This window comes from Accipiter gentilis, chromosome 34 (assembly GCF_929443795.1).
Source record: "Accipiter gentilis chromosome 34, bAccGen1.1, whole genome shotgun sequence".
Lineage (NCBI taxonomy): Eukaryota > Metazoa > Chordata > Aves > Accipitriformes > Accipitridae > Astur > Astur gentilis.
The window spans coordinates 12,499,924-12,526,546 of NC_064913.1; the positions used below are offsets into that span (position 1 = coordinate 12,499,924).

At 42.2% G+C, this 26,623-nt stretch overlaps 1 protein-coding gene across 1 annotated transcript in view; it reads left to right on the forward strand.

The window, feature by feature from the left end:
- Window positions 1-8,798: 8,798 nt before the first annotated feature.
- The window catches only part of PLEKHG7 (pleckstrin homology and RhoGEF domain containing G7), a 32,661-nt gene continuing 14,836 nt past the window's right edge, over window positions 8,799-26,623 (forward strand). The window contains exons 1-8 of the mRNA XM_049791933.1: window positions 8,799-9,503; window positions 15,905-16,100; window positions 17,407-17,447; window positions 19,361-19,456; window positions 20,749-20,898; window positions 22,859-22,954; window positions 25,181-25,276; window positions 26,476-26,589. Coding sequence (XP_049647890.1) covers window positions 8,799-9,503; window positions 15,905-16,100; window positions 17,407-17,447; window positions 19,361-19,456; window positions 20,749-20,898; window positions 22,859-22,954; window positions 25,181-25,276; window positions 26,476-26,589 — 1,494 coding nt within the window. The remainder of the gene's footprint in view (window positions 9,504-15,904; window positions 16,101-17,406; window positions 17,448-19,360; window positions 19,457-20,748; window positions 20,899-22,858; window positions 22,955-25,180; window positions 25,277-26,475; window positions 26,590-26,623) is intronic.

Sequence of the window (26,623 nt, forward strand, 5' to 3'; positions counted from 1 at the left end):
AAAAAAAAAAAAAAAAAAAATCAGTCTCATTTATCAACACTCAAGCGCACAGATTTCAGCACTGTATTCTTGATTGATGATTTGCCAGCTGACTCCTTTCTCCATTTCAAAGTCACTTTGCCTCCAGCTGGAAAACTATAGTTCTTTCCTTCATTACACCTCTATTCCTGCAATAATTAACTTGCAGAGAGGAGAATATGACTGTCTGAAACCAAGTGCAGCTGCACAGAAGACACTGGCTTAGAGGTCTGGAATCCAGGGTTGAAGATGTCTGACATACAGTCTCATTGAGTCGTTGCTGGTTTACTTATTTTTTTTTTTTTCCTCTCAGTTTGCCACTTGTAAAATGAGGTAAAATATTCTGCAAGACCCTTAAAATGCTCTGAAAAACGAAGGATGTTCACACATCACCCAGACTATGTCAGGGTCCCCAAGAACACCAACAAGCTCTGTAACCTCTTGCCATACGCTGGCCTACGTAGCACAGCGTATCCTCGACCAAGTGCCACTTTTGGCCAGAGGAAGTTCTTGTCGGTCTTCTCCTTGCCCACAAGAACCCTCATATACTGCAGTTTTTGGCCAGCAAGACAGTAGTAGAGGGACCAGGCTCCACCAGTCATGCCTGTGGATCAGAAAGCAAAACCAGACTCCATCAGTCATGCCTGTGGATCAGGAAGCAAAAATCGAGATAAAGGCACAAGTTTATCACTCCTTACTCAACAGATAAAGTGAGGCAACCTCTGTGCAAACTTCATGCATCTGACAGCGTCATGTTTAACACTCGGGCCAGTAAACGTGCTCATTAGCAGTTGGGGGCCAGGCAGCTTGAAGACCATGGGAAGGACTCATGTACGATGGATAGATACATCTGGAATAGTCACACTTAAAGCCACTAAGAAGTAGTAACATCTACTGAGGATCCTAAAATGGGTGCCTACTATCGGTCAGAGGAATTACGCCCTGAAGCGCACTACACCCATGATGGGCTTTGTCACTGACTACAGAGGGACTGGAGAACGGCTGCTTTAGACGCGTGCCTGTCTGAACGTGGATGAGATTAATCCCTCTCCCAAATCACTTGGGGTGAAATTGGAGAAAGCAGGTCAGCAGCTCTCTGATCTGCCAGGTGAGATTCAGACCTGATCCCTTGGCTGTTGTCTCCTAATTCTGCTTCAGCGTTCTGGTTCGCCTGACACCACGTGTTTTTAGATCAGGTGCCGAGAGATGAAAACCAGGCACAGCATCTGACAGGAAAGGCAATCGCCTAGATCGCCAAGAGCTATCAATGTCGTGACCGAGTTACTAACGTTCAAGCTGACACCCAAGGAATTCATAAAGAAACTCTCAGAAGAGAGGAGGAACCATAAAAAGGTGTATAAATAAAGCTGTCTTAAAAAAACAAAGTAGTTTTGTTGAATTATGTAGTTTGAAAGTAACTCTCACTAGGTGTAATAATACTCAATAAATGCTTTTTTCTAAATGAATTTTTTAGAAGTAACTCTTCAAAGGGAAAGGTTTCAAGTCTAGAAGTGACCTATTTTTAATGGTAAAAGCATTACCTACCGAAAACACTGCTTCACTAGACCCAGAGCAAAGCTAGATAGCAGGAAGTTTTGCCAAGACAGTCAAGTAATTTCTGTTTTACTTCAGCCCAAAAAAAAAGCTCTTCCTTCATTATTCCTTTACATATCATTACCCTAATAAAAATACCTACAGATGACTGCAAACCAAATAGTTTCATGCAAAAATTGGTAAGTGTTTGAGAAATAACAACTCTGTTCCTCCTCTGCCTTTTATCCCCTTTGGATATTAGTTATATTGTGGATGTCACCGACTTCTGAATGGAAAGAGGCTTTACTCCATGCAGATTGGGATACACAGAAAAATTACCATTGAAGTTCCATAGAAGTTGGTTCTGAAGAATAGAAAAGGTTTCTGCTTTTGACAGCATTTTAGAAAGTTTTTTCTATTAATAGTGGGGGGTTTTTTATAGAAGAAAAACAAAACAAAGCCAAAAATAAATCATATTTTCATTTGCTCCAGAGGAAGTTTAAAAATAAATGCTTTATACAGAAATCATTGTGTAAAAGTAGGAATGTATGCTGCATCACTTGCTAACTTCTGTAAAAGTATTACTTTCTACTGATTTAAAAAATACAAACAACAAACCACTTATTAAAGGCAGAGCTGGCAGTGCATGTTAAAATCATCCAATACTTGCTCTCATTATTATTAAATTCCTCATTGCTTTGCCAGATTTTAACCATTTGGCAACGATTTCATACAATAGGTGTTTGCCATTAACCGAAGGTTTTGAAACTTCTCAGGCAAAATATTTTGTATTTTTGAGGGCAAATCTAGAGGATAAAAATGTACTGTTTGTGCCATAATAACAAAATTGGAATTTCTTCTTTTATAAGTCTAGCTTTGGATTAGTCACTTGAAATTTTGCTGGCAAATAGAAAAATGGGTTTTGTCTAATTTATGTTGGTCCAATGAAATTGCCAAAGTTTGTCTAAGGTAAAGCTTTGGAAAAATGGCAAACAGTGCCTCCCTGACTAAATTTCAAAAGATTTCTCTCCACACTTACGGAAAGGATCAGCTGAATTTGCATGGTCTGCGGCTGCAGCCCTGGGACAAGCCAAGACTTCCCTCTCCAACTGAGAACAGGAGGCTTCCTTTCTCTTTTCTTTAATTAGGGATGGGAGAAGGAGGCTGTAGGCTTTTAGAAGACCAGGATTTTGGTTGCAAATCTACACACCCAGAAATGAGAAAGTACCAGAGCATAAATTCCCTTTGGTACCTTTTTGGGTCTCTTTGGGGAAGGACCCAGTTCAGATGATGGAGCAATGGGTACAGGACATCCTAGCTCTGGGAATGAGTCAAGACTGAGGCATGCAAGAGACTGCTGTCTTTGGACCACTGCTCTTTATTTGCTGAAAAGCTGAGCAGCGTGAGGTGACTGAGGCTGGCATTCACAGGGAGAGAAGGGGGAGTTCTCATGTGAATGTTTCCCCAGAAAAAAAAATAAAAATAGATTTTATCTCTTTGTCTACCACATAGTTTCTTGGTGGTGCTGCCCAAGCCATTTAAACTGAACTTTTCACAGGGGTCACGAAGTGCATGCTCTTTATTCTCCGGGTACTTGACTTGAGACCCGAGGTCTGACTACCAAGGGAGCTGGACGCTTATTGCTCCAGCTGACATCAGTAGCACCTACGCTCTGAGCCCGTTAAGAGTTATTCAGAGCTAAGCATATGGAAAGCAAGATCTCAGGTGTTTCGATTTGGACAGCAAGAATGGGTTATTTTTGCCAAGTTACTTTTAATTGGCACGGCTACCTCTACCCTGTCTTGTGAAAGCATCTGTGCTGAGACCGCATCTGCCAACCTTCTCACCACAGAAATGCTCCTAGAGGAATCTCACTGATAGACCAAGAGATAAGACTCCAAGTGCGTTCTGAAGTTTTAGGCCCTCATTAGGATGACCGCACACACGGTGTAGACTACCCAATCTTAGGACTAACTCTTACCCGGCTTGCCCAGCTCTCAGCACTGACTTGCATTCTAGCTGGAAACCCATAACCTCACACCATGCCCCAGTAGTGGTGACTCTAGCCAGCCAGGCATAGCCGAGATTTGTCCTTGTCGATATTTGAGAGAACTTCTACACTTGTCAGCGGTAGGAGACAAGCTGCATCTGACACAGCATCTGATACAGAACAAGGAGACCTCTGAGAGCAAATGATGCTCGAAAACCCAGGAAGAAAGTTGAGGACTTTTCCACCCAGCTCTGATAACCATGTATCTCTGCAGATTCGTTGCTGGAGGAACATCATCTTGGATCACATTATTTTATTTCTGGACCTTCCACCCTAAAGAGGTTGTCCATAGCCAAAAGGCCAGCCAGGTGTGCTACAGCTAGAGGGAGATCCATGACAGAGCTGCGAGGCACTTGCAGACAATGCTGCGCTCATTTATTTCTCTGCCCTGAGACTAAGCTTCACTTGCACTCTAGAGACCTATTTAGAAAGACCAGCCTGAAGGCTACATACAGCTCAGCCTGAATTTTGGGGTTAGATAAGGTAGAAAACTGTAAACTCTGAAAATTGCTTAGTTCTTAAGAGGCAAGACAGCAAAGCTGAGAACAGGTTTGGTCCACCTGGCTACAAATGAGGCTACCCTAATGCCAAGGCTAAACCCAATGAAAGGATAAGGAGTTGCACAAACAAAATCCAAGGATCTCCTACGTTAAGAAGTGACTTGCCAGATGAAGAGGGGAGACGGTTGGCTGGAGCGGCCGTCGCTCTACAGCACTGAGGCAACATGAAGCAGAAGGTTTCAGCATACAGAGGCTTAGTAGCACAATTAATACGCAAGTTCGGAAGGTAACTGCAGAGGCCGGTGAGGACATCTGGCTGTGTCTGTTTCTGGAACAACCAGGGAGGTAGGGCTGGAGAAAATGCTTAGGGTAGACATGGTTATGTTCAAAGTTCAAAGTAGAGATCATTGACCTGAAGTATCATCTTGATCCATAAGGGCATAGGTCTAACTGGGAGATTAACCCCGGGAGGAGTCACTGGGCAAACCCTGCAGCTGTTTAAAAGACCGCGGCTAAGGGTGATGGCAGCATTACAGTCCGGGTCAGCAAAGGCCAGTGAACCGAGATGCTGGCTGTGCTCAAAGGAGACGACCAGGAAAAGATGCATAAAAGACAACTGATCAACTTCAGCTTCAGGTTAGAGGTGTACTTTCAAATAACGTTAGTTGACAGAAAGCTGAGATTTGAGCATAAATGTTAGGATTTAGTCCAGAAGAGGCCATTCTTCTAATGTAATTATTTAATTTAGAAAGCACGTGCAAGGTAACTGGAGCTTAGTCAGTTAAATGACTTGGCTACATTTGCTTCTGAGGATGAAAATTATAGTTCATAGAATTAATGCTACGGTAAAGGTTTGTCTAGGATTGAGTTTATAGCTGGAGCTAGGATGATACTTGTTTGGAAAGGTAGTAGTTTATGTAACTTGAGAAAAGGTGGTGATAGGAGCCGGTTAAGTACACATACCTGGTCCAAGCGGAGAGGGGTACTTGCTTTAATACAGAACCAAGAGGCAAGTTAGGCAGTACAAATGAATTCTGGCCAAAAGGACAGCAATTATGATTTCACCTACATCCAAAAATAGCTCCCCAAGTTAAGCCAGAGAAGTGCTTAAACCTTTAAGAATATTTTTAATTCTGGGCAAAGGAAGTTAGAGACAGTTTTCAATTTATAGCACCAGGAAACGGGAAGGAAGGAAATAGAATAACTTCTTTTTATATAATTGCTACTAGCTTAATATAAGTATACTGGTCACATTAAGGATAATTCTCAGCTAGAATTAAAAAAAAAATAATAAAAATAAAAAAAACAAACCACACACCACTCCAGGTCTCAGTCAGAGCTAACTGATCAAAAACAACCTTAAAAAACAGTTTCTGCCTAGCTACACCCAAAGCCACCTAAACCAGTCCCAGCACTACATGTCAGAGACTAGTTCACACCAGCCCTGACCTCAGGCTAGCACTCCAACTTCTTTCTTTTACTAATATTTACCCAACTGCCTCTTTCAAAATTGATCCCACATGGCCACTATCAAGGCTCAGGTATGGGTATTGGTATCTGAAAAATGTACGACAGCCTTCTCTGTCACCTTCTGAATTGCACACAGGCAAACAGAACAGCAGTATTTGAATGTTTAGACATTCAGAAGTTGGGCTTAGAATTAGATTTAGGATGCAGCTTCCATGAGCAGGAGTAAGGTCTGGTCTGGTAGACCCTGTGCTGATTTGGGGACTGGTGCTTGCAAAGGGCCACCTAGATAATTTCATATACGAAGTTGTGGAGGTAAAATCATAGTAGCAGCTTTACAGCACGCTCAGATTTCAGTTAGGCAGCAGAAGAGCCTGTTTAAGCATTACACAAAAATGTAAAGAGTGCCCGGTGCAGAGGGCATAGCTCTCGGCTACCCCCCCGGGAAAGGTATGGCTTCACTTGCTGGCTGTCCCCTTCCCAGGCTGTTCTTTTCTTTTTTCATTCTCTTGGAATAATCCCTCCTCAATCCACAGTCGCATCCAATGCTAAGCAAAAATCAAAGGCACTTGCAGTTCTGGGGTATCATGTTTTGGTTTGTGGATAAGTTCTGAAAAAAAAAAAAATCTTTACAGAAAATGCAAACGTCGCACTGCAAGGGTTGTCTGCACTTGCAAATGTTCACTCAGCCCTCTGAAAATGTGTGTTAGTTACACAGTAGATTTGAACATTTGTGGCAGTTAGTGCTTCCTCACAAGTTACCTACCAAATAAACCACCTTTTCCAAAGTTGCATTTTCAATTCACCCAACCAAAGAACACCTAAATCAATGCTGGCGGCTTCCAATCAGTTTTGCAACACAACAAAATAGTGAATTATCGATGTTTGGATGAACTCTCAAATACTCCGATACTAAAAGCTGTCTGTGTTCAGAATTACTCAGATAGTTAGCACACTTGTTAAAATTAAAATCTAATTGTACATAACGTAACCAAGGGCTATATCACTACTATTCTTCCATGAAGGATGAACAATGCATAGTTAGATCCAACCGAATGAATCAAGACAAGCGGGGGGGTGGGGGAAGAAAAAAAAAGGATCGTTGGAGGGGTGGAGGCATTTCATCTGCTCTTGCAACTTGTTACACACTTGACTGAGATCTCTCTTGCCAAACTTTATCAATGTCAAAGTACAAAAAAAAAATTTGGAAAGGAACGAAGTTTAGTAAAATGTATGGATCGCGTTACCTTTTGTAAATGGGCATTGATCCTGAAGCCACTTCCGTCTGACCTGATAAACAAATCCCCTAGAAACAAATCTACAAGAAGAAAAACTAGTTCCCTATACCAGCATTCAGTAAGGAGGCTTTAAAAGAGAAAACGCTACTGCTAAGTCTACTATCAGTTAATGAAGCACTTGTTGAAAATTTGACTTACTTGCGTATGAAAAGGATGTGACATACTGGAAGTTGGTAAATCTTCACCTGGCTACTTCGGTAAGTTTAATCATATACACTAATTTTTCTGCTGGTGTGGGGCATATTTCTGCACTTTTTTTAACAATGTATTTTCTTTACAAACATTTTGCTGCTGAGTGATTCTACTCATAAAATTAAGTCAAAAGTACTCAGAAAGAAATTTGAAGTTTCAACTTATTTTAAAAAAAAAACCAAGCTTGGTAAACTGAAAAGCAATAAAAAGATCACATTTTTAATATAATATTTCCATGAAAAGATATCTCTAATCTTTTCTACTTCTGCAACAGAACACTAGTCACATGAATATCTGGAAGCTCCACGCTGAGTTGCAAAATTATGCATGGAGGAGAGGTGATTATTAAAAAAAATATATATTAAAAAATGCAAAGAGAATGCCTGGCTGAACAATGATCAGTTAGATGTGATAGCACTTCACAAAATAAAGGTCTCGAAAGATTAAAAAGCAATAACAGCAAATCTCAGAGCAATGGTATGCAATCGTATCTTTGCTCAGAAATGTCAAATAGTAATAATTTGTCATTTATGACGTATCTTGAATGTGATTTTTAGTACTTGTCCGTTTTAATAAACGTGTGTTAATTAGCCCTGATCTATTAGAGAGGAGTAAATAGATGCCAATATATTTGTGACTACAGTTGTGAAAGAAGCCATTTCCGTCAAAGATATGCTTTTTCTTCCTGTAAGCATCTGAATTTTTGTCTTCTAATGGTTAAAGAGTTTGTGAAAAGCAATACTTTGAACTAGCAAACTTGATGAAGTAATTTGTTTCTAATCAGTTTATAAATCAATCTGATGGGACTATATAATTAGACAAAAATCATACTCAAGGTGTGATATTCAATAGCTCAAGAAAAAAGTCACCATGTTTGAATAAACTCATTCTAATAAATAAAAGTGACCCAAAGAAGCCAGCAATCACGAACAGATTTAAGATTCCTCTCAGCAAACAAAGAAGCTGAATTAAAGAGGTTGAAGTAATAACCCTCAGTTATAACTTGAAACGTCAGTCCAGTTTTAGAGAGACTATTCATCAAAATACTTTAAAATAGTGGTTCATTAATCACAGAACAGAAGATTATTTACTGATCAATCAACAGATGAGTTAATTTGATAAACTGTCGTCTTCATTATTTGATTACAACATATACATAATGTTTACTACAAAATACTTTTCCTGCTGAAAAGAAAAGCAAGAGTGATTAGACTCACCTTACCTAAATGTTAAATTGTACTTACTTAAGCATTCAGCAAGTAATTAGCATTTGTACATAAAAGATTTTGCAACAAGCAGGAGGCCTGAGAGCTAGTGACTTCATTTTTATCCCGTGTAGGGCAGTGTCACAATCTCACTTACTGAGGGGGGAGTGGCAACAGGAAATTAGGCAGCTGCAGCACCAGATGAGCAGAGTTCCTAATTACACAGTTAGTCTTTACCATCTAATTAGTTCCACTGACTGATGCTGACACTGCTTGCACACTCAAAGTTAGCAGCTGTTTAAACAGCCTGCTGAAATTGGGGCTTGAAACTGTTGAAACCTGCATTTAAGGAGGATTCCAAGCGCAGGCAATTGTTTCTGTACTAGTGCACATATCTACATTTTTTTGTTTAGATTTTTTTTGTCCATTTGCATATTTTCCCACATAAAAATTCATACGGCAAGTTTCTAAGAACCTTTTCTGATCACGTTTCCTAGGTACGCACAGCTACAAATCCTCATGCTGCAAATAAAGAATGCAACAACCAAGCTCTGATTATTCTCCAGACCCGGTCAAAGAAACCTACATCAGCGTGGAACTTCTAAACAGGGAAGCTGATCTTCCCAAAGAAAATGTTGCTTTGTCTGGAAGCAGCAGTCCAGAAGACGTCTTCGGTTCCTGTGCATCGCAGGCGGTATCGGTTTGTAGGGACACCACCATGGCCCCAGGGGACTGCCTTCAAAGACGAGGTTACGCAGAGTCTTCGCTTCTCAACCTTCCCGCAGAGGAGTACATTGGGAGCTACCATGCACCTTTCCAGTTTGACCGGCATGCTCTGGCCAGAATTTCCACTTCCCCAACTTTAAGACGCCTGAGGATGGCCTCTGCCTCACAAGCACTGTCGTTTCAGGACGGCTCTGACGCAGCTCAGCTGGGGAATCAAAAGGAATACACCGGCTCTCTCCACCACATTTGTAAGAGCCCACCTCGGTGCACTACAACGTCCTCGTTGTCATTGCCTTCTTGCGTCCGTGCAAAATTACTGTCTTCCAAAGCCAAGGCTGAGACAACTATAGCAGACCCAGAGCCTGCTGGCACCAGATCAAAGCTGCCAAGCCAAAAAGATCTTCTCAGCAATGGCAGTCCCAATGAGACACGCCAACACTCTTGGAAAGCCAACTCTGCTACGCTCCCTAGGAGACTCGCCCAGCCCAGCCCTACGCCACAGGAGGGTGCCCAGGTAAGAGGAATAGGATGATGCATCTTGCATATTCGTGCACTTTCCATCTTGCATATTCAGTTTTGATCCCTCATGGCCCAGCGTATAAACAAAACACAGTTCTCAACCTGAACTGCAACCTGGTCCGTGTCCCTTTGATACAACAGACCAACTTCTACGCTCATCAGGAAGGGAGATTTTTTTCCTTCCAAATCAGTAAGAGACAACGGTTCCAGCCTTGTATCTTGGTGACCAGGTTGGGCTAGTCCGCTCCTGCACATGGCCACTCTTTCCCACCTCTGTCCATTCACTCTGGTGGGCCGCTATAATTCTTTGTGGGGCTATGAAAAAAACAAGACTAAGTTACCCAGTTCTGGTTTGGGTTTTAGAAGATTATTTTTTTCCCAAGGTCCTTCAGCAGGGTTCTTTCCTAAGCCAGGGGAGTTCTCCGTTTTACTGAATAGTGTTACTAATCCCAACAAAACCAAGAATGAAGTCATTCAAGATGGTTGAGCCAAATTTATGTGGAAAACGTCTCATGCCCTTTCTTTATTTCCACTTACCTAGCTCTGCTACTCAGTGCCCCCCTCCATTTTTACGTTCGCCTCCATAAATAAGCAGGCAATTGCGCCATCTTTTCTGAAAAAAAGAAACGCTGGTCCAGCGAGAACCAGCGTCAGTAAAGAGAAATAAGCAAGGAAGGAGCTAAGCCTCCATCTTTCTCTGGCAGCAAACTACCATTCAGCTATCCCCCATAACTTCACCCCAAGGAGAAAAGGAGACACACTGCGTACACCAGGTTTGCTACTAGATCTACTCTCAAAGACCTTGCATTACTTGCAGAAGTGGTTAAATTCAGACGCATGCTCGACTCTGTCCTTACACAAAGCACCAAAGCACCTACACACACACTTCACTGAACGTGGATGACGTCAAACAGACATATAGCTCCTTCCTAGCCCGTTAGTTTTGTGCCACAGACCAAAAGCTATTTTTTCCACCTTTCAAATACAGAAAACATTCTGGATATCAAATGAGTTCTCTCTTCTCCGCAAGTGAAAATAATTAGCCAATACCTAAGTCCATGTAGTACATTTCTCTTAACAAATGAGTACTTTTTTCACAAGATCAGATTGATTGATTGCTTTCTGACCAAGTAACAATGTCTCACTTTCTTTCAGAAGAGTGGATTTCCTATACAGAGGTATGCATATATTTGTTCTATCTTATTCAAAGCTCCACTTCTCTACATTTTTAATGAATCCGCTTCACTCCGAGGCAAAACTGAACAGTGACGCACGCATGTGTAACTCAACTTTAATTTGCAGATTTGTTTTGTGAAATGCCTGTCACCAGCTTGTTAAACTAAGCTTTTTAATGAGATTTTCTTTCAAAGGTGGCCCTCTCCCCAGCACGTTTAGCTATATTTCACACAATATTTCAGCTGGACCGTCGGAGAGCTCTGCACTAGGAGCTAACTGCCAAAAGGTCTGGCTGTTTGGATTAGCAGTGTCAAGTTTCAGCTTGAAGAATGTGAAACATCTCATAATCTTGAGCGACATTCTTCAAAGCTTTGTGGGAGGAAAAAGGGAGGAAAGAAGCTAGCAGAACAGCTCGACATTGTTCTCACACATGAGCAAAGCAGATCTGGGAGTGCTACTGGATGGGGCGATTGTTAATCCTACAAACGAAGAAGAATACTTGAATTTTATATGTTAGTGCAGGCAAGATAAGGTGCTGCATACCATAGATCTGTGCAGTGAATTGCATCAAGCTCTTACAAGCAATCATCAGAAAGTAAAAGCTTGATCAGAAACAAGTTTGATTCAGCCACGTTTGTTTCCTTAAGACATTCAGATGTTTACAGAAGGGAAATAAAGCTTATTTTCTCCCCACACAACAAGGGAGTAGGAGCTAGTCCCTCCCTTAATAACCGTACCTCTGTCACCGATGGTGCAGTGCTCGCTTTACTGAAGATTCCAGGGGGGCCATGCAGGTGAGCGAGGTGTGTTGAAAGCACAAGCACTGGTGAGCAAGTCTTGGTGAAGACAGAAGTAGCCTCACAACAAACAGCAATACACTCTGCTGCGACTCTACCATAACGTGTTTCACTTAAGGCAGTAGACATCATTAGTTGAGCTCCATCTCCTGTTCTTCCCAACGTTTATTCATTTTTTAGGCAAAAGCTCTGCTATAACCTGCAGTTTACAAACAGGTCTGTGTTTCAAGTATGTTTGTATTTGGGACCGGGTGGGTTGGAGCAGGTTGATACAGCCTATGAGTCGTTACACGATGCAGTTCCCTAGACGAGGCTTAACAGATGTGTGTGTGCATCCGAAATCCCACGTTCACTGTAGAAGCGGCCTCCTAGATTTTCCAAATTGTTGCAATTTCCAGCCGACTCTTTAGCATTTTGAATTTACAATGGAGATGGAGAGAGGAGGGGAAGGAGACATCTTTTTGTCTCACTGTGAAGATGGGTGATCTGTACCTATTACGGGAAGAGTCTGCTCTGATCCAACTCAAAACTTAATACATGAGCATATCTCACTGGCAGGGTAAAGATTTGTGCGATCTGTAGCAAACTTCAGGGGAGAATTTGAAGAATACTGAATGCAAACGGCTAAACAGGAGAACATTGAACATTTAATGTACACACCTTCTCTTGGTGCCACTTGTCTGGCAGCTTCAGAGGGAAGCCACTACATTCCAGCTAGGATACTGGCTCTGGACTTCCGTTCAGACACATTTTAAAATCAAGTAATCACACAAGGACCAACACAGGCTTTGTTCCATAGCCACCGGCAGGAAAGATTGACAGAAGGAGGTTTGGATGATGTATTACGATTTCTATTTTTTGCCTTGACCAATATTAGAATGTGCAGAAACATAAAACAAAAATGACCAGTTTCTGCTTTAAACTTTTTTTGTCAAGTTGAATTTGGTCCAAGGTCTGGGCAAGGACTGTATTCAGCTCCTCCCTTATTCAAATCATTAGTCTAACTCCTTACCAGCTAATCCCTTCTTATCACAGCCAGAGAAAGCTGTTGAAACACCAGATTATTCTCTCCATCTAGAAGCACATCCAAGACTGATTTTATATACCGTCCAGGGCAAAAACATACCTCCATCCTTCACTTTGAATGAACATCTCTTCTCCCCGCTCCTAGGCTGTACTTCAAAAGCCTTTCTTAAAGCAGCAATGCTCATTTTAACCAGCCTTCCCCCACACAGCCCTCAGTCAGGAGTGCCAGTACATCTCTGTCGGCATGGCAACGTGCTGAACTGATGCCGATTAAAAATAATCGGCCAAAGTAAACAAAAAGGGCAAGAGCAGCACCACAGAGAGAGGCATTTGTGGTGGAGACAAGGCGAGATGCTAAAGCCAACGCTGCCGCGGAAGGAAACGTTGATAAAACAAAACCTTTAGCGTACTCTGAGCTCATTTTCTCCTTGCACCGTTCAGCATATCAGAGACTAGGTGGAAAAGGGGATTGCACAATTTCCTAAAGACAACCAGCTAATGAAGAGTCTTCTCCATAACTGCCAAGGCAGCTCATTTGCAATGAATTGAGGGAGCTAGGCTCATCTGTCTTGAAGTGCTCCTCTTCCTCTTTTAATGTCTCGTATGCCCATAAAGTGTCATGCTAACTCTTTGAATCAGGGAGTCCAAATGCCCTCTCTGAGTGGCTTGGGTAACAGAGACATCGCCTGGCAGCTATCTCAGTACTGGGACCACCCTATAATGGTGACCTTTGTAACCTCTTCAGTTGCTTTTATTCTCATCTAGCGGGTATTCCTTTAAATAACGTATCTGTTATTTAAGTAAGGTGATTTTATGTAGATGTCTGCTCCCTAGGACAGCTAGTTAGGCTAAGATTATAGACATATAAAGACAGAGAACTCTAAAAAGCCATCAGCTGAAACTCTCCATGCCCTAGAAACAACTATATACACAGGAAATTTATTTTTCCAGACCATGAGCTGCTTCAATGTCTTTAATAATTTTCCATAACTTTGTAATGCAAACGTATGACATTATCTTGTTTCACAAAACAAGCTGATTTAAAGGAGGAATTATTGCAGATTATATCTCCTCAAGCACCTGAGTTCATCTCTCAAGTACAAGCATTTCTTTTACTCCTCTCCCCCAAGTAAGAATAACAAACAAAAAATAAAGAAAAAGGCAAAGGTACAGGGTCTGCAGGCATGAAAAGATGCTAAAATATTGCATACAGACTCAAAACCGGTAAATTGCATTACACAGAACTTCAGTAGTTTAATTTCTCCAGTAAAACCAACAAAAGCATCTAATGTATCTAATGTGTGTACAGGCATGAGGCCAGATGATTACAGATACCTGTACCTTCATCTTTGAAGCACGATTTAAGCATCTAAGTAATTAATCAGCCCAGGCATGTCAGATTGCAGAGGTATATTGTAGATACACATCCGAGTGACCTTGGCACGCTCCCACACATCACAGGCTTACATACCTATGCGAAGAGCTTGTTTAGACATACGTGTCTGAAGTTCAAGGCCTTTTTCATCTAGGGAAATAACACGATTTCACTCAGTTACAATGCAACTATGCTTCCCGTTACTGACCTTCATAACCCACTAACCTCCAACTTCAAAATATATTCTGAAATTGAAGTAGCTTGGATACTTTAAAAATCAATAATACAGTGACAAAATTTTACTGTGAATCCACCCTGAAATAAGTCTCCTGAATTTCCTAGTACAGGAGTGACAACTGTAAGAATTATCCTTGCGTTATATTGCAGTATCTGGTTTGTATAAGAACCCAGCTGCCCAAGAGATCGCATCGTGGAATCACTAGAGGTTTAGGAAGCATCTTAATACAATCGTTACTAGCACCTCATCAAGAAGCGGTCTCCCTTGCACTGGTGCGGGCTTGCACACAACCAAGGAACAGACCCCTTCCATGGAAACTCCCAAACCATGTGTTAGGCTCAATTTCATGAGAAACCTCAGAGATTCATTGTAAATCCCTAAAGCTAAACAAACAGATCCTATGTTCCCCATTCAGTAAGACTATCAGAGAAGGAAAAGCTTTTAGAGAACTTGCACATTGTAAACAGCTCAACACATAGTTTTCAAGCCTAAAATGTCCATGTTTAAGTGTTGAAGCCCCAGACCTGGCCCTTCTGATAGCCTACAGCCTCTCTGTTCGGAGCAGTCTTTCCTTTCATCCATGCAATTCAATTGGCTTTGCCAAGGCAATTGCAAGCAATGTCAATGTCAGATCACAACAAAAAGCATAATCTCCATGTCCTACTATACATAGCAAATCCCAGTTCTCTACCTCAGAGCTCATCTGCCAGTTGATAAGTTGTCAAGTGCCTATTCATGCGCTTAAGGGGAAAAATATACCTGCTAGGTTTCACGTTGGTTGTTGGCAAATGGCTAGATAGTCACAGTAAGGTACCTGCCTAGGCAAAAAAAACAGTATTATAATTACCTGACCAAAAATACCATACACAATAAATGGTGACTGAAAAAGAGAATTTTTATATCTGTACACACGCTTTGTGCCTCCTCCCTCAGCTACTTTAATTACTGACCCTTTGAACTCTAATGCACTCTTCATGCATCAGTCAATTGAAGACAGCACAAGAGCGGCTGGAGGCACCAGTCACTTCGCAACAGTACACTAACACAATTAATTAGGTATCACTGTGTGTTATTAGCAAAATCCAAAAAGGTTTTTGATGTGCGCCTGTAGTTTCTGTATTTGAATGCAAGGAGCCTCTGGCACAAACACACTGTTGGGTACAGAATGTCTGTGTCACTTCACTTGACGGATTTACATCCTGGACAATGCCCTCCGTTAGTAACAACCATAGCTGGAAAGAGCTATTTGTTTTCGATCAGCAAGGCCGCTAAGTCATATTATATTCAAAATACAAAATATTTGAATTAGCAGAAAAAACACCGAGAAGATTTAGAAAGAAAATAGCACAAACTAGCCAAAAGATCAAATATTTTAAAAAAACCAATAATACTGTTTAGCTGCTTCACTAGTATGCTGTCTTTTCTTGAAATCACCCAAGTTATATTAAGGTTAAAAGTAATGACAACCCACATATCAGTTAGGGACATGGTATTTAACTGCTCCTTTGGACTCCAGTGCCAAAACATAGATTCTGAAATCTCTACTCACTTTTCCCCTAATGTCAGAAGAACCCAGGAATTTCCGATATTTAAATTCTCTAAGTACCTACTAGCTGGGGCAAGCCATGGCCATAAGTACCTTGATCTCAGCAACGATGTGGAGTTGGAAAGATAATTAGATATTTTCTGTTGATCCCTGGAATTTTCTACTCGCTGTTCCTTTAACACATCACGTCATAGCCGCTGTGATTTGGGTTTTTTAAGCTCATTTCCTCCTGTATCAGCAAGAACCACTTCAGAAGTTCCCTCCGCAGCCGCGAGCGATGACGTGTGTTGTTGTTGCATCTCACAGATCGGCCGAGCGCAGGCGTAGCTCCGTGGTAGTGAGTCTGCCGGGACTCGAGGTGTTCCCCGGAGACCTCCTGGTGTCAGACAGTGCCATGGACCACCTGGCCACCACGGCCCTCCTGCTAAGCGCAGGTCAGACACAGGGTGGGATTCGCTCGCCTGAGCCCAGCAAAAGCCGCAACTAAAACGCGCACGTGGGATGGGGAGGGAGGATTGGTGCAACGACGGCGCGCAAGTCAAAGCGACTGCATCGCTAAGTTTTAGCTGCCCTCGATTTATTTTTTTTGGTGCGCATTTTATTGTTGAATGCAAGATGTAAGAGGTAGATGAGGGGGGTAGGACATGGATCAGCTCCTTTCTCCACAGGCTAGGAGCAACCAGAGCCCAGGCCAGGTTTTCCATCTGCAAGCGGTTGAGTTACAAATTCCTACCCGAATACTTTCAAGCAGAAGGAAGACAGTGGCCCATGTCACCCTTTCCAGTAGTGCTCCAATCTCAAGGGTAGCAGACCCAACTCATGCCTAGCGGTTGCTCACAAGACCTTCCAACACTAAAATGTCAACCTGCAAGCAATTTCCACAAATACCTATTGTGGAATATAGTATAGTGTGCAGTGTGATTGCCAGAGACCAGAAGAGGCTGGTGACCAGAGATCAAAATTTGCTCAAAAAAAAAAAAAAGTCAAGGTCACAACCACCAGTTTCATGAAAGCAAACAAGCCAGGCAACCCCAGAAAGAATGACCAAGGCCTTCAAAATCCAACAGGAGAAAGTTTCGACCGTGATTCCCAGTCACACACAAGCCTGAAGGTAGGTGCCACATATAGACATCTCTTTCAGATTTCTTGCTGAACAAACACAGGCTTTCCTCACATCTCACCAGTGCATTCCTACATCTCGATCCCCAGCTTTCCCTGTGCCCCACTAAGGACCACGAATTACAGCCTACACCACTGTGCCAGCCCCACGACAGATCTGAGGCTTAGGGTTTGTAGGATTGTTTATTCACAGGAGTTTGAAGTACCAGCATAACTCCAAGATGTCACTAAAGAGCAGGCATCACCTAGTTCTTGTCAAAAGAATAATTACCTTCAAAAATTGGCTTGAGGTATGATGTGTTTTCCCATGTAAGGAACTGGCAATCACACACTGATCGTCTGCAGCAAGTGGGAGTGTTTAGCATCATCCAAGATCCCATCACAGACAGACATAACTCTTGCTGGGAGGAACCCAAGAGGCTTAATGGGTTTTAAGCCTGGTGCACAAACTGCCTAAACACAAGTATTAAATCTGAGCCAAGTAGAATATATCAGGCTTCATCTAAAAAAAAAAACAAACCAACCAACCAAAACCAAAAAAACCCACCCCAACATATAAATAACAGTTTTATTTTTAGCTGTTTGTTCCTTTACTGATAACGCATTTGTTTTACCCATTAGAGTCCAAAAAGCCAAGGTGGCCATTTGCCAAAAGAGGAGTTGTGAGTATTTCACCATGGTTTGTTGTTTTTTTTTTTCCTTGCCCTGACCTTGCCTTCTCCCACAACTAACCAGGGTAAACAGTGTTTCTTTACTTTACTGCCCTTGGAGAAAGGCAGCCAGCAGGTGAGCTGAACTCGGAGGTCTCAGCCCACCCTGGGACTGCTTGGACATTAATTTCCAACAAAGGTAGGACGGCTCCGGCGCAGGCACCAGCGGTGCTGCATGGGATGCACGTGAAAACCAGAGTCAGCACCGCATCCCCGCGGGTGGTGGGAGGGCAGAGAGGGACGGGCAACGCAGAAAATCTCATTCGAGGTGTTCAGGGGTGGCAGCGGGTCCAGTGCAGCTCCCCGGGGTAAGAGAGCACGAGGTGTATTTTTCACGGAAAATACAGCGTATCCTGTATTTTCTGCATGCCAACCTGGACCTCAGTGCCTTAGGGCTCTGGAGGATCTGCCTAACTCCCACTCACATGGAAGGGATCTAGGTTTTACCTATCAAAGTAGCTTTTTAGATGCTTTCTTAGGCCTTTCCTGGCCTCATGGGCACCCTCACGCTCGCCAGTAAAAGCGTACACACCAACACACTTCAGTTAATTTCCTTCTCTAACACATTTCCTCGTCTTTTCCAGTTATGAAGATTTTCACTTACTATCGTATCTGAATTTCCTTTCTGAGTGTTGTTCATCATTCAGAAAATCATTTGCAAGTGCCTTGATAACTTTGCACCCCAAACATGTAATTGTGAGCAGTCAATTCCTAATATTCTCTACGTTTTATCTTCTAAATTTCGACTGTCAAAGAGTTTGTGCAAGTGAAACCAATGCAAGTACTCAGATCAGCATGTACAAGAGTTCCCACTTCATCTGACAGCATTTCTATAGCATTTGAATGAGCATGGCCTAAAATTGAGAATTTTTTAAATTCAGCAAAATAGTTGAAATTTGCAATAAAATGCATTTGATATTTAGCCAAAAGTGATTTCTGAAACTATTAAATACTATAAAATTTAATTTACAAAGATTTATTTGCTGGTCCATTGGTTAAGTGTGTGTATATATAATTGCATTATTGTTTCTGCTCCATTTCAAGCTATCTTTCAAAATTAAGACTTGAGCTTAAACTCTGAATTTCAAATATTATAATCAAAAGCATATTTTAAAATTGGCTTAAGTTCCGTGCCTAAAGTTCAGACAACAAAAATCCATGAAGTATGAGTATACTGTTCCAGAGAGCAGATAAAACTTAGGCAAATACCTTATAAGTCTATGCTCACACCACTGAATTAGAGTTCATAAATATTGGTTAAACTTTTTACATGGCACTGTCAGCCTGAAAAACAAAGCCAAACCAAAAGCAATTGTTTTTATTTCATGATCCCTCACACAGACAAACTCCTCCTGCTCTTTAAGCTTTCTAAAAGCTCTTTTTATAGACCCTGCTCTGCAGCTGAGCAAAGGAGTTTCTTCAATACGTAGCTCAAATAGAAAAATTAAAAATAAACACACACACAAGCTTTGTATACCTACGGCAGGAAGATGATTTCAACTACGAGTTTGTTGTCCCCTACTTCTGACAGGGCTGAAGGAAGCAAAATATTTTATTTGTTGTGTCTTCCAAGGGTAGCCCATTGTCTGTTACCATACCAAAGATTTGCCCTGCCAAAGACTTCTGTGTTACATAAAGAAGATCTTACACACCCACACCTAAGCCACCTCCACACCCCACCCATAGCTACAAATAAACCTGCCGTCACTGCCTCATCTCTGTGTAGGAGAGCTGAAAATATAAGGGAATCACTCAGTTAAGGGCAAACTCCTTACAGATCAGAGCAAGGTTACTGAGCTGGGTAAACTTCTTAATGGTCTGTAAAATATTGTATGAATGGGGTGGGGTTTTTTGTCATTCAACAGGGTAAAGACAAACAGAAGCAAGCATCTGATCTGGAAAACTGTCTTTCAACCATTAAGATCATAGACTGCAGCACGTATGAATTTTTCTGCTTTAAGGTATCAAAATACTCAGTATACTGTACCAAGGATACTTAAAAATGGGGATAAAAATGTTGTGTTCGAGTTACCATTTTTCACTACATTAATCTGGATACGAGACATTTCTGAAAAATTAACGCGTAAGCGTAAGGTATATTTTTGTTGTCTGAAATGGAGGGGTGAAGGGGGAAACTGTGAGTGTCGTAGAAGGTTACCAAGGGCCCTCACAACCACCTGGGTTTTGCCAGGCATCCAGACTGCCCTAGATCAGGGAGGAACCACCTTCGGGAGGCACCAGGACAACCCTCTCAGCAGTGCCTGCAGATCCGGGGAAAGAAATTACGGAATCGCAGAGATGCCAAACAGGGCATAGTCACCCCCCACTGCTGCCTTAGGGGGGGGCGTTCAGGGGCAGCCACGGAGAGGTCGGTGCCGACAGCAAGGTTCAGAAACGTCACCAAAGCCTGTCTGTGAGTTAAACAAGGCTCCTGGCCTTCGGAGACCCTAGCCGTAGAAACACCAAGCTTGGGCAACCGGGGTGACAGTCACGTAACCCACACCCAACACCGTCCCCCCTCCAAAGCAATCCTTATGCTTTCACAGCAGGCTGTTACATGCAGTTCCTTTGTTTAGGTTGGATGTTAGAAAACGTTTCTTTACTGAAAGGGTTGTCAGGCATTGGAACAGGCTGCCCAGGGAAGTGGTGGAGTCGCCATCCCTGGAGGGTGGTCAAAAAACGTGCAGATGCGGCACTTCAGGACATGGTTCAGTGGGCATGGTGGTGTTGGGTTGACGGTTAGACTTGATCTTAAAGGTCTTTTCCAACCTAAACGATTCTATGGTAAATTATATGCGAACACCTGACTTTGGAGCAGGTCAGTAAGGTGATAGAGGCCACCTTAGGGCTAAACAAAACAATATCCAAGTACCTATGGAGACCTAGTCCTTTGGTAACTTGATTTTGCCATCTGGAATATAGGAAGCTATCATCCATCCCCACTTTCCAACAGCATGACAGATTAAATTCCTTAGCATTTGCAAGCTGTCCACCATTTTTTGATACGGCATCCTATAAACATAGACCATCATACTGTGTTACTTCCAAATTCAGTGTGTTTATATTATAAATATTTTGGAGGAAAATGACAGGGGGTTTAATCTTTTTAAAGGAATCTTTAAGCTTTCAGAAGAAAATCACTAATACTGGCGGTCAGGCTCTTTACATGGGCAAATAGATCATAGATTCTTTTCATAAGGTCTGAAGTAGTTGATGCAACAGTCAGTGGTTTTCTTTCTTCTTCAATCAATAGAGTAAATCTTGGCATGAATTTATAAAAGAGCAACAGACTGAGCAGAAAGATGTCGACAGCCGGTTAGAAGTGAAAAAAGAAGCAGCAGTGTGGGAACTTTTCACAAGCGAATGCACTTACTTTCTGGATCATTTGCTGGTTCTCAAGACGGTAACTTCAGATTTTGCATGTCAAAAATAATGAAACATTATTTGCCCTGCTCTCAGCCCAACAGATGTAAAGCCACCTGTAACCTCTCATGGGGTGTCTATGGGGGAACGACTTAAGTGCTTGGGGGTTTTGCCCCATCTTGCCTGCTCATCCCGTTCCTACAGTTCCCTTTGTTTTTTATCTTCTCAATAGCATCTCTTATTCTGGGCATCACTCTCTAGTGCTTTGCAAACACCATCTGATTGCAGAGCCTTCCAGTGTTTTCAGCTGATGTTCCACTATTCCTCTCCCTAACGCTGAACTGAAGCCACTCTCCAATTGACTATACCGGATATTTCTTTACCGCTAGTCTGTAACACTACGCTCTTCATTTAACTTCATATAGAGCTCTGGTTAGATTATCCTGACTAGAGCATGAAAAACTCAGAATTTGGCAGACCTGTAGTTCTAATATTACAAGAAAACAAACAAACAAAAAAACTCCTCTCCCCAAAACTCCAAATTGCCTCCATCATGGAGAATTTTAAGAGCTCTGAAATATAGACAAGAATATTACACACTGTTACAAGAATAGCTGCACTATTTATATTTATCACACATCAAAAGTTAGCATATCTGTTTAAAAGGGTGGAAGCTTCCCTAAATATCTTCCTATCATTTTTCTCTTATTCTGCACAAACAATTTCTGTTTTCTTACTAGTCAAAGGAAAAAAAAAAAATCAGTGAAAGATTTTCCATGTTGCTGAAAATTAGCCTAGGCAGTACGAGAAGTACTGCAAAGTAAAGGGAATAAGTAGAGGAGCGGGTGGATTCCTCCTTGGTGGGGCAGAACAGGAAAGGAGAAGAAAAGGGGATGACAGGAGCAGGTATCGGCCCAAGGCAGGATGGAAGCCACCTTCCTTCTACACATTTTGTTCAGAGATCCGAGAAGATTAAGAACAGGTGAAGCCTGGGAAGGATGAGGATAGCAGGAGACATGGAGCCCCAGTGGCGAGTCTGATGTAGGACCCCACAGACAAACCTCCCCCAGCCCTGCACGACCCACGAGTGATCAACTATTGGGGCCACGCCAGCTTCCCAAACTCTCCTGCCAAAGAACGAGCCCATTGATTTTGGGTAGCCAGTTTTACAGATACCCGCTACTCTAAGTACTTCCCAGTATAGAAATATTCCACCGATTTTAATGAATCTCCGCAGGGAGCTTTAAGACCACCATAAATCCCCTTTAAGCTCTCAGGTCAACTGTTGGTGGCAGCCGAAGAATTACACAAGGCTAAGCAAACACTCTCACTAGCTCTTCAGTCTTAGCACCTGGGCGACAGGTTTTTTCATTAATGCTTTTCACAGAGACACAAAAAAGTCTACTCGGTAATCTACATTCTTAAGCCTTTTTCAGATTTAGGTGAGATTCAGCACAGCTCCCAGATCACCATCAGAGCTTAAATAATATAAAATCTTAAACAGCCAATAAATACCCATGCAGTTTTCACTCGATACAGGTTAATAAAACAATCCAAAGAGATGGAAAACCTTCCTGAGTCCTTAACACTATTCCAACATTATTTTTTTTCCCTCCCATAGTAACTCTAAGCAACTTAAATAGCAGCAGATGCATGGTGTGGGTAGGAAAGCATTTAGAAAGGTCATAGCAATCTGTGACTATGACTCTGATATTATTAGTTCCTTCACATGGATCTTCAGGGGGCTCGGTTGCCCCTCTTCTGCCAAAGAGCACAGCAGGGACACAGCTGCCCCCACGGCAGCTGCAGAGACAGCCCAGAGACATCGCTCATACCCTCCTCATCGCACAAATCCCAGTATTTATCCTTCAGGCAGGTCAGAAAAAGTTTCAAATGATCATTTCATGAGAATTACAGTGCAAACATGTTCTTTTCAGGAAAGAGAAAAAAATGGAATTGGCACAAATAGTAAATAACATGGATTTGTTTTGTTTTTGAAGATATTTATGAACACTCTGAAATACCTGCAGAGTAATGAATTTCTCTTGGATGTGGATTTGTGGAGACTTTTTGCAAACTTAGAGGAGTTAAACAAGGTGAGTAAAAAAAAATAAAACTCTTCCCGAGATCAGAAATCAACTAGCCCGACAAAAGGAAACAAGAAACCATCCATGAAACTTCTATTCAGATTCAATACTCACATTTGGATCTTAGCTCAAATAATTAGTCTTTCCTGCATTTCTATTTGATATATCAGTGGGGATCAAATCTCACCAGTGCAAATTATTCTCATGTGCCCCCAGCAAAAGATAAAGAGGCATTGGAACATGGAGGAGAGCTCATTTGGCAGTTGTTTCCGAAGTAAACACGAGTTTGAGACTAATTCTCATAAGCAGCATCCTTTTAAAAGGATTTGTGAAGATAAACTCCGACTGCACAACCCTTACAGCAAAACAGTACAGATGGCAATAGAACTACGATAACAAGTTTCCTTTCACAAATAGATGGGCACAAAGACTTTGCTATCTATTACACCACTCCGGTAGAGCAAGTTAAAATAAAATTATGACCGTCCCTGTCTGGCTGGAGTTTTGCTCAGTGCAGGTACAAGAATATCTCCCACACAGACTGGATGCTCCGTGTTCACGTGCTACTCACCTTCCAGGAGAAGAGAGACCACGAGGCTCGGCTGGGAGGTGCTCAAGCTCTTTCTTGCTTGTGGACGCTTCCCCAGAGACCATTTTCAACTCCTGAAAGTTAAAGGAACCCATAAGTCCCAAATCTTACATAACTTTAGAAGCAAAACAGGAGTTTTTCATAGCTTACGAGCTCTTTTACAGGACCCCTCACCCTTAATAGCAAAGTGAATTTTGGAAGGGGCTCTTCAGCTGTACGAGTTGAATGGCCGCTCCCAATCACATCACATCCCCTAAAGCAGCTACTTACTTCAAGTTCTTTCCCTTATTATAATTCCCTTGCCTTAACAGTTAACACCTGCCTTTTGAGCCAAAACCAAGAAAAGCAGGAAAGCTTTTCACAGTAGGGACAATTAGCCAGAGCTCAAACACATGAGCAAGTCACCTCTGCTCAGAGCCTGACCACCTGAGCAGGTTTGGAGATACCAGGAAAGAGATTTTTAGCTGATGTGTTTCACCTGGTGCTTGTTGCGGGCTCAGACCATACCTGCAGTCAGGTACGAGAGTTCAGCTGATGTGTGGTTGCTGATTCTTTCGGTTTTGTTCAAAGAAGGGAGTGGGGTATATTGCTGTGTGCCATTTAGCGATCACAAAAGCTTTGAGCTTGGGCATGCCTTGAGAGAATTATCTTTAATACATTTTCTATTTTGTTTTCTAAATTTGTTGCCCTTAGTGAGGATGACAAATGATCATCTATGCATACTTGTATGTAAAATAGTGATCAGATGTAGAAGTAGCTGCTCTCAATGCCTTTTTTCATGCATTTTACAGCACGCATTTCTTCTTGACAGCAGGCTGAATCCGTGAAAAAATGCATGCTGTAAAAGATGGAAAATGCATCCTTGTCAAAATGAAAGAATAAGCATCACCCTATAAGCAACCCTGCCCCAAAAAATACACCAAACAAAGCAGCACGTGCAGCTACAACAGCAGTTCATAGCAGTATCACAGAGGACGATGTTCTTTTCTGGCCTAAAATTTGGCCTAAAGCTGAGCGCGGTGATGAATTTGTGTGCAAAGGGTGCGTTCGGGACGCAAGCGTGGGCTTAGGAGCAGGCTTTCACCCGCATCTGACTGACAGTGTGGGCACGCTCGGACCCAGTGCAAACAGAAAGTTAACTTACAGCAAGTATGTGACTTTTTCTAGCATTTGATAGAAATTTCCCTCACCTCCAATAGCATGAAACAAACCCAGGCTATGAAAGACGGTATCTTCTTCAACTGACCGTCAAGTCTTCCTTAACTGTCACAGCTCTGTCATACACAATCAGTGTTTTCCAGTAGATACCATTCATCCATTGTAATTTTTCATGTCAATTCATGTTAAATACAGCTGCTACCCTAAATTAGTTTAAATGGAGTAACTAATCTTGTTTCAAAGCTTTTGTCATATGGCATTAGCATGACGTAAGTGGGTATTTGTATAGATTTATTTTAGCTTCTGACCAATTAAAGCATTCCGGGCCTAATTCTGAAGCTAATTCTGGCAACGTTAAGCAGATAAGTATAGGCACCCCATTAGGCTTGGAGCCTTTGAAGAGACAAGGGATGGGAAATAAAGTTGTTTTAAACTTAACTTCAGAAGACCACTAATGCCATTTTCTCTTTTTTTTTTTTCTTACGTAGATAAGTCACAGTTTTCTGAAAACTTTTTTTGAAACTGTGAAGGAGCACGTCAGCAAGTCAGACTCTCCTATGGATTTCAGCTCCGTACTCAGAAAGGTAACACAATTAGAAGTATTTTTGCTTACTATCAGCAGGTGCTTGCAGCAGACCACTTATCATAGCGTGCAGGTGCCTTAGAGCAATCAAGTCAGCCAAGGACGCGCCGTCTGTCACAGGCAGTTTGGTCTCAGCCTCGAGCACCTTCTGTCAGCAGCATGTTTTTCTTTTTACTCATTGGCAAGTTTGAGGTGGTCATGGAAAGGTGCTCTGGATGTGGAACAAATCGCGGAAAGATTTTTCCTTTCCTGGGGAACAGCAGCCCAGACCCCGAGGAAGAGACCAGATCCCAGCCCCATCGCTGGATGTTCCCTGCCTCCTTCCACTCCATCGCATAGATCTTTCCTTTACTCCGCGGACCAGACCCGCAAGCGTATTTAAGTGCTTAATTAAGAGCTCGATGGGACCGAAATACCTCTTGCACTCTTGGCTAAGCACAGCCAGGGCTGTCCTGCCGCTGCCAAGCTCTGCCCTGCGACCCTTCGGGGCAGCCTGGTCGGTAAACAAGGCAGCTGGTTGTCCGACTGCCTCCAGTTCCACACAGCTTCCCAATGGCTGAAAAGTTGGAAATATTAATACAGACAGAAAATCAATTCACGGACCTGAACTTCCCTGAGCAGTAGAGGCCATTAGAAAACTTCTGGGAAAATGCTAAACCAGACCCTACCTCAGGGTTAGGGTTTTAAAAAGGGAAAGGCAGGCTAGAGCTTGGCTTCTCACCCCCATCACCTCCGACTCCAGGCGTTCTTATCGGTAACGGTCGTGTGAGTTTTATCACGGACAGCATTCAACATTTCTAAGAGCTATCTAACACACTCGGATATAAAGGGACATGCTACGTGAGGTCGTGTAAAGCTGTTGCATAGATAGCGGGTTTTATCTTCAGCTTCTACGTGAATTTCACATTATTTCTTTTTAATGAGAACCAAGTCTAAGAATGCTTCACACCTCTGCAGAGCTGTTAGAACTGTGCTCCCATGCACTGCTTGAGCACTGATGTGGGTTTTTTACTAGTTTCCCACTTTCACTACTTTTTAACTTGCCCTTTACTTTTTTTTAACTCCCCTTTTCCCTCTTCCTCCATTTTCCTAGGCATGAGGAAATCTCAGGTAAAATGCACATTACAAACCCAAAACTGTTGTTCCTCCCTTTGTCATGACATTTTTCTTTCTTGATAAGTTTCCAAGTCTTTTCTGCAGTTTTTCCAGGGTGACCTCTGCCAGACACACCAGATTTATTGCCTTAATTATACCTCCGCTGTCTTCTACTTGGAAAACCTGAGACAGAGAGAAGATTTTGGCATCTACTTGAAAGTAAAGTGATGGTTTTGTTATTGTTGTTATTGCC